Source organism: Eublepharis macularius, chromosome 2, assembly GCF_028583425.1.
Source record: "Eublepharis macularius isolate TG4126 chromosome 2, MPM_Emac_v1.0, whole genome shotgun sequence".
Taxonomy (NCBI): domain Eukaryota; kingdom Metazoa; phylum Chordata; class Lepidosauria; order Squamata; family Eublepharidae; genus Eublepharis; species Eublepharis macularius.
Genome location: NC_072791.1, coordinates 201379387 through 201388260, shown reverse-complemented (window position 1 = coordinate 201388260; position 8874 = coordinate 201379387). Strand labels below are relative to the sequence as shown.

Here is an 8874-nt window from a genome sequence, read left to right as displayed (position 1 = left end):
TGTGTTTTCAGACAGAACACTAATTTAATTCAACATACTATATTTGCAATAATGATGATTAAAGCATGGGGGTATGTGATTTTCATTACCACTTTCATTTTCATCACAACTTCCTAGCTGTATAAGCACGGTGGGGATTCTGATTTGTGCTTGAAATTGTGAGACTATTGTAAAGGAGTGGTAGTTATCCCATAATAACTAATACACAGAACAGAGCTACTTTGTGGGATGTTGCACTACCATTGTATGATAGCACTAATTTGCAACTGGTTTGTCTTATTTACCATAACGAGAGTTACCAGATAGTGGCCAGTGTTGGTCTGCAGAAGAACAGCAGGGTTTGAGTCCAGTGGCACCTTAGAGAGCAACAAGATTTTCTGGGTATAAATTTTTGAGAGTCAGAGCTCCCGTCTTCAGATACAGAGAGAAGCAGATATCCCTGAGCCTTTATATCCCAAGCAAAGAAGGGAGTCGGAATGTAAAGGTACAATGCAGCTTGATTAGAGCAGAAAGTAGCATCTGTAGTGAGATAAGAACCCCATGTCTCTATTCAACCCTGGGGGTTCCATTGTTCTAAACTTGTAAATGAACTCAAGCTCAGCAATCTCACGTTGCAATCTGCCCTTGAAGCGCCTTTGTTTGAGAACAGCCTGTCTTGTTGGTCTCTAAGGTGCCGCTGGACCCAAATCCTGTTTGTCCACAGGGAAAATCCAGTTGCAAATGGTAGGTGTGGTCTAGTGGTGCCACAGGGTGCAGCCTTAAAAGTATAATCTTGAATGTCTGGAGGTAGGAACATTGCAGGATGGGGGGGGGGGGGCAAAATCTGTTCTCCGCCCTGAAGTCCTTGTAGATTTGTAAGGTGCCACTGGATTCAAATCCTGCTGTTCTAAGTGCTGAACGCAAGAGATGGAGACATTGTGTCTCTCCTTGCTCCAGTCTACCAGGGCCTGTCTGTGAGGGGTGATGGCTGGAAAGGAGGGGTGGGCACCTGAATTCCCGTTGCTATGGGAACTCATTCAGGGTTCTGGCAAGCAGGACGGAGGAGAAAGCTGGTCATGTGGTGAAGCAAGATGGCTACCCGAGCCTGAAAGCTGCGGCTGGACTGGTGTGGGTGGGCAGAGCGAGCGCACAGCCTGTGGGAGGCAACAGCTGTTTGCTGCGCCTCAAGTTCCCCCCCCCCACCTCCGCGCTCGCCATTTCCCTCCCCGACTCCTGACGCAGCTCAACCCGCCCTCCTGCCCCATTCAAACATCCCCCGGGCTGCTTGAACTCCCCACAGCTTCCAGCAAGTGGCCTTCCCCGCTCTCTCCTCTGACGACAATGTGTCAACACTAACTTTTGTTGCCGCTCTTCGGGCTCCATCCGTGCGCGCCGCAGAGCCAATGTCCGGCCAATTCCTCCTGGCCACCAGCAGCCCCGCCGTCGCCCTGCGCCTGGCTTCCGCGTCGCCATGGCGCTTACCTTGTTCGGTGAGTACAAACAGGCTCTCCCTAAACTTTGCAAGCTTCCTTTTGTGCTCCCACCCCACCAAAGAGAAGGGCATGGCTGGAGCAGGGAGCTTTTTGGGGGGGTGGCGCGCCCTGTGTCTTCTCAGCACGCCTCCATCAGTCAGGATGGCGAGAAAGACGCGGCTGCTCTTTCTGCCCCATTGTTTCCACTCCAAGGCAGAGCTGATGGGCGTGGGCTTGCTTCTTCAGCCCATCTCGGGGTTGTGTTGAAAGGTGGGCCGATTGGCATCTTCGCTGTTCAATTCCAGCCCTTATAATTGAATGGTGGGTTTTCCTCTTGCGCAGCAGTTCGTGTTTACTGTATCTTTATTTAGGGTTGCCAGCCTCCAGGTAGTGGCTGGAGGTCTCCCGGAATTGCAACTGGTCTCCAGGTCGCAGAGATCAGTTCACCTGGAGAGAATGGCTACTTTGGGGGGTGGACTCCGTGGAATTATGCCATGCCAAGCCAAGGTCCTTTCCCTTCCCAAACCCCACTTTCTCCAGGTTTCTCCCCCTAGATTTCCAGGAATTTCCCAACTTGGAGCTGGCGACCCTATCTTTATTCCTCTTCCGTTGGAATAAGGAGTTCTTTCCTTGCTCCAGAGAATGCCTCTTCGGTGTTTACTCTTTCAGTGTGGAGTCGAAAAGGAATTACTGGCTCTGGCATGGGAAGAGGCTGGACTTTTATTTATTTATTTCATGAATAAGCCTTGTACCCCGAAGAGGAAACAATGCAGAAAAAGCGTGTTAACATAAATGCTAATTTCGATCGCAACTCCTCTCTAAATTATTAAAAAGGTTCTCACGCAAAGTTTCAAATGGAAGCATATTTCCAATCTCGTTGCAAAACGGTCAGTTTTACCATCACAATAATACGTCTTTAACTTTTTCTATCCATTCTGTACTGTCAACCTCTTCCAGTGCTTAGCGTAGATTATTCTAGCAACAGGCTGAACTTTTTGCACGGGAAGCTGCTTAGGAAGAAATGTCAAACGTGTTCTGCTGTATACATATGCAGCAAAGAATGCCTAGGTTCGCTTTACATTATAAATATATTTTAAAAAACAAGGTGGGCAAGGTCCTTGTTGAGAGAGATCTGTGTATAATTTAGTTTAAAAAATGCATAATCATTAGCGTTCTCTTGATTTTTTTAAAGAAACTTTGAAAAACTAAGAAATGCCTCAGCTTTTATTGGTATTTGGAAAAGGGACACATTGCACTGGTTCAACAACAATAATCTCTCGACAACCCTGCAACTTGTTTTCTTTTTACAGTTTGTATTTAATGATGTATGTTTTTAGCAGCAGGCAATGTTTCTGGTAAATAAAATATTAAAACGACATAGTTAAGTGCTGGCATATTAATATATATTTAAACTGATTATTAAGCATAATTTCTCTCATTCCCAACTTTGTAATTAAAAGCCACTTGGTAACAGTAATATGAAGCAAAAACTGTCTTAATATTAGCATATCATTTGTGGAAACAAATTTCAATGCATGAATAACTCATGGCTGCATCTTAACTCGAGGAGTGCTTTCTAGTGAGTAATTTCACATAATTATAATTTATGCTTAATGCGATTTCTCAGAATATTGTAGAGATGGTGTTTCCTGGCTGTGTTTGGAATTTTGCTGAGATCTGATGCTTGGGGTAATGTTGAGTCCCATGAAAATAAAAAAACACTTCCTCTGGTTATTTGTGTTATAATTTCTGCAATATTTTCCTGCTAAAAGCATTTCAACAGAAGTATTTCAACATACTAGTGATGGGGGCTGATTTTTATCAAATCTGCCCCGTGTGGGATCCATCACTTCCTTTTTGCTCCAGGAATTGCATCATTCCCGGTGTGACAAGGAAGTGCTCAGGAGTGCTCTCCAGAGATCCTAGGCCCGTTCGCCACAGTTTCCCCTCCCACTGGCCAGGTAAGTGGTGGTAGGGGGCGAAGACTGAGAGTGGGGGGATTTCCCACCCCCGCCAGGGAAATGGGATCCGTAGTTAATATGTTCTTATTGAATGATTATATATATATATTATTTTAAACACAGTCTTAATGTTGAAGTTTTTAAAATGTTTTTATATTCACTGCGTTGGGAAACCTGTTTGGGTGGAAAAACTGCATAGAAATGTTTTAACAACAACAGTGTGCTTATATACTGCACTTCTGGACAGATTAGTCACTCAGAGTGGTGAACAAAATCAGTATTATTATTATCTTCACAATACAGCTGTGGCTGAGAGGCGTGGCTTACCCCAGGCCACTTACTGAACTCATGGCAGTAGTGGCATTCGAACCAGCAGAGTGCTGATTTGCAGCCGAACCACTTAACCGCTATGCTACAGCAGCTTTAAATAAATAACCTACTTCACATTTTTAAATAAGGGTTAGGGTTGTTGTGATGATAAAATGGAGGAGAAAACAGGGTTGTAAACTTGGGCCCCCATTGGTGAGAAAAGTGGGGTCTAAACAAAGTAAATAATAGTTTGGTGTAATGGTTAAGAGCGGCAGAACTCTAATCTGAAGAACCAGGTTTGATTCCCCACTCCTCCACTTGAAGCCAGCGGGGTGACCTTGGGTAAGTCACAGCTCTACTGGAGCTTGCTCACCCCCCACCCACCCCACAGGGTGATTGTTGTGGGGATAATAATGACATACTTCGTAAACCGCTCTGAGTGGGCATTAAGTTGTCCTGAAGGGCAGTATATAAGTCAAATGTTATTATTAAATAAATTACCACCTGCCTTGCTTTTGAAAGTAGGGCCTCTGAAGAAGACCTAAGAGAATAGGGCTTATTGACTCGGAAGCAGATGGTCTTTCAGAGATTCTGGAGCCAGGCTGGTAGGAGCTTTAAATGTTAAAGACACTTAGAAACAACTTCGGAGCCAGTGAAAATCTTCCAAGCACCAGTGATATAGCAAAATAGAAGAAGGGTCCTTTTATGGTAGCTGTCTTCTAGTCTCAGCAGAGATGCTGAGTGCACCACCCTATCCCCCCTCTCTTCTTTGGATTCCCCTTGTGGCAGGATCCACAAGGACTCAAAGAGCAACTGATACTCCGTTTTCTCTTTGGTTCCTGGATCCAAAGGGAGCAACTGCAGAATTGGAGAATGAAAGGGAGGGAGAAAGATGGGGAGTCGTCACTTTGAGTAGCTGTGTAAGAGTGGTTTCTTCAACCATAAGTAAACCCATTTCAGTCAGTAACCAGCACAGTGGTAGGGTTGATGCACAGTGCAAGATTGGATAGAGGATTGCAGCACAAACCATCCAAATGGATCATTTTCCATTTTTTAAAAATGGACTCAACTCTGAAAGCACAATTTCAACAGAAAACACAGAAGCTACATAAGGAAATCCATCAAGCCTCAAGATCTCTTTTACCAAAATATTTTCCTGATTCTACAATTTGGGCTTAAAAGTATGTTGAAATACTTTTAGAAGGAGACAGAGGGCTCTTCCTGGGAGGGAGTTCCAAAGTTTGGGCACCACGACTGAGAAGGCATCCTGAGATGGTATGAGGCACCCAAAACGGGGCCTCCAAAGATGAACAGAGTGGTTGGGTAGGTTCATGTGGATGAAAGTGGTTCTTTAGGTATGCTAGCCCCATGCTTGTATAGTCAACATTCTGGCTGCCGAATTTTGTACCAATTCTGAGTGTGTGTGATTGCACCAAGGCCATCCAGCAAGTTTCCAGAGCAGAGTGGGGGTTCAGACCTGGGTCTCCCACATTCTAATCTTGACACTGTAACCACCTCCCCACACTCACCACGACAGAGGGCCCTTTCCACAATAGCCCTGTACTTTTGGATCATTGCCACGGAATTCCGATGGCAGCAGCGCTGGCATTATTCGGGCACTGGGTGAAAAAGCATTTTCTCAGGCCTTTTGGTATACTCTCACCTTGATTATTCTTGACTATGGGTGTATTTATGTGTTACAATTCCCACTGTTGTTTTTTTGGCTTTTAATTGTTTTAACTTTGTTTGCAAGTATAAGCAAAATGAATGCAAATAGAGGAAAAGCGGGGTAGAAATGCCTTAAATAAATAATAAATATGGAAGGGGCTCCAAACTCAGAGGGGTGGATGGCTTTATAAAATATTACCTGCTCCTTATTACCAGATAGCTTAATATTTAACAAGCAGTTTTCCCCCTTCTTCTTGAAATGTGTAGTAACTTGTCTGAATCCTGATAGTAGTCTTGGCAGCCATCTGTTTAATTGTTCTAATTAAAAAAAATCCTTTCCCTCCTTGAGAGAGAAAGCTACAAAATCATACTAATCTTGCTTTCTTTGGGCCTTTGGTGTTCCACTGTTACTTATAAAATTCATCTCTGAGCAGATGCTAAAATTACTTTTGTGCGGTTAGCGGTACTTTTCTGGTCTCCCTCTACATCTATTTTTTAAAATCTTAAAACTTTTTGCCCTTTTACAGATAATTAGAAAAGCAGGTCTACTGTTCTGCCAGCTGTGTTGTATATAAGTCCTGTGGGCAGCAGTAAACAAATTAAAAGGAGGCAATTACTACTAATATGAAGACTCATTTTGTAATTTTTAGATAAACAGACCCATTTGGGAAAAACTCCCTTTTCTGTAGTGCCTGACTAGTCTGATCACACATTGCTAAGTCTGAGCACAAAATTGGCTGTAGTGGGAAGAAACGGCTGGCTACCCTGTATGTTTCCTTATAGGAATAACATTTGAAATGCTTTTAATAACAAATCTGAATTAAATATTAATCCAAATGCTTTGATAGTTTTTCTGTCAACTGGAATATATTGTTGAGAGCCAGTGTGGTATAGTGGTTTGAGTGTTTAACGTCTGGAAGGTCTGACTCCGCCATGGATGTTTACTGGGTGATCTTGAGCTAGTCACATATTCTCTCAACCCGTACTATCTCACAGGGTTGTTGTAAAGATAAAAGGGAAGGCGAGGAGAACATTTCAAGCCCACTCGGAGTAAGGTGAGGTAAATGAAGTACAAAAATGAATGAATAGCTGAAGATAGTTTCTGTTGAATAGGTCCTGAAATTTGGGCATAGTGATGTGGGAATCTCCTTTTTCTTTTGTTTGTTGAATGCATATCCTAGACCTTTTATATAATACCAAAAACTCCATGAGTTTGGCCTTTCCATAGCTTTGATTTAGCACCTCTGTCTTTGATTTATTGTTGGGATATCTCTCACAGCTCACTGATGTATTTATTCATTATTCCTTGGGTCCTCATTGGAGAGAAAGGTGGGGTATAAATGAAATAAATAAATATTAAAATCTAGCTATGTATATCAATAGAAATATCATGGTCACATAAAATGGAATTGCATGGGGACAGATTTGTGCAGAAAGTAATGTGTGTAAACTGATGATACAACGTTCTCTCATCCTTAAACAGAAACGGCACCAGAGGTATTTTTAAAATTCCAAAAATAACTAACTAGCTTATTTAGAGGGGAAAGGACAGGTGAAATCGTGGGTTGAAAAGTAATAATAGTAACAACAACAATAATCACATTTTATTTATATACCGCTCTTCAGGACAACTTAATGCCTACTCAGAGCTGTTTACAAAGTGTGTTATTATTATCCACACGAGAGCTGTGACAGACCCAAGGTCACCCAGCTGGCTTCAAGCGGAGGAGTGGGGAATCAAATCAGGCTCTCCAGATTAGAGTCCTGCCACTGTTAACCACTATACCAAACTGGCTCTTAGAGGTAATTTCTGAGGTAATTCAACATATGTATCTCTGAGGTAAAATCAGAACATGCACAGACTTCAAATCTTATGTGTGTGCTTGCCATGTGAAGCAGCCTCCATGCACCCTTTTTTCAGATGTCTGCCATGATTGTTGTTGAATGTTTAAACCAGTCCTTAGATCATCCAGATTCAGGGTAAAAGTACTTCATTCTTTAAATTTCAGTTAATACTAGCGCTGCCGGCCAGCTACGGTAGGGTAACTTGCTATAAATGAGATCACTGTGCCTTAGGAAGAATCAAGCCAGCCCTGTTTTGAGTCTGCAGTTAGGTGCAGAACTTCATTATGCATGTCAGCATCCCAGATGGGAGAAGAGTGAGAATGAGCGTGTGGGTGTCTCACCTGGCATCTGTCATAATGACCTGAAAGCTGTCAACTGAGTGGAGAACTTCCCCTTGGCCTGGCACCTTTTCACCTCACTCTCCTTTTGTACAGTACACCATTTTCAGGCCGTGTGTCCTTTACTGTTAGATTTGATTGAGCTTCCCACTTTCTGACTGGTCCAAAAATTACCAGCTTTTGAGGAACCCTTGAAAATACAGGGTCATTGCCATGTTTTTGCCTGCATAGGGGAGAGGGATGATCCATGATCCATCTGCTAGGTGGAGAAATGTTTGAAGGTCATCTGTTTAGTTGGGCAAACACATTTTTCTTTTGTTTTTGGTATCCTGTAGTTCCCCTTGTAGATTTCCCCAATAGCTTTTTTGTCTGTGCATAGAATTAAACCTTTTACATTTATAATTTGGCTTTGAGGGATTTTCTCAAGCCAGCTGCGTCAAGCTTTCACTATCATATAGACATGAGCCAGCTGCTTTAAGCTGTCACTATCATCCAGACCTGAGAAAGGGCAGATGGCCAACCTGCTGTTGCCTCACACATGTACACAGATCTGCATTCGAGGGGTGAAGTATTGACTGGCCTGGAGCAGTCTATCTGACAAATTATCTTCTTCAAGTAGAAGCAAGAGAACTAGCAAAGATGTATCTCGAGAATTCAAGAGGGCTAGGGCGTGACAGATGAACAGATAATTCAGAGAAACATGGGAATCTGTAACAGCTATGTGGTATACAAGCATAGGGTTCATTTAAAGTATTGCTTTAAACTTCGTGCTTTTCTTTTTGCAGTATTGTTACATCCCATTTTGATGCTGTAACTTTAAAAACCAAACATGAAGCTTAGCGCTGTAGAGGATTGGGAAGTTTTTAAGGTGCGATTGTTCTCACATGCCCACACAGAGGACCTGGATGCTTATACTTTAAGACAATTAATAGAGGGAGAGGAAAAAGGAGGGCACAGGTGACTTGCAGCTGTATGTTTTGCTCTTCCTTTCCTCCTCTGCCACACTATCTGAGCACATCACAAGTTTCTTTCTTTAGAAGGAGTTTACAGTCTTCCTTATCCCAAATAATTACAGAAGAGTGCAATATATATTTATGAACCTCTGTCCCTGAAGGGCATACGAGTTACTGGGCAGAGGGGTGTGTGAAGATTTTCTTTAATTTTTAAATAAATTTCCCTTATCTAGAACCATGTCCCTCATTCAGGTGCTTTATATATTCCTGATCTCTGTTGCTATTTTTCTGGGTCACAGCAAGAATAGGACCATTGCATAGGGTGTGCTGAGAATTTCGCAGTGAATGT

At 42.8% G+C, this 8874-nt stretch overlaps 1 protein-coding gene across 1 annotated transcript in view; it reads left to right on the top strand.

Moving 5' to 3' along the window:
* Nucleotides 1-1181: 1181 nt before the first annotated feature.
* CHN1 (chimerin 1) overlaps nucleotides 1182-8874 on the top strand; it is a 126905-nt gene continuing 119212 nt past the window's right edge. Inside the window, exon 1 of the mRNA XM_054971442.1 lies at nucleotides 1182-1469. Coding sequence (XP_054827417.1) covers nucleotides 1451-1469 — 19 coding nt within the window. The 5' untranslated portion in view covers nucleotides 1182-1450. The remainder of the gene's footprint in view (nucleotides 1470-8874) is intronic.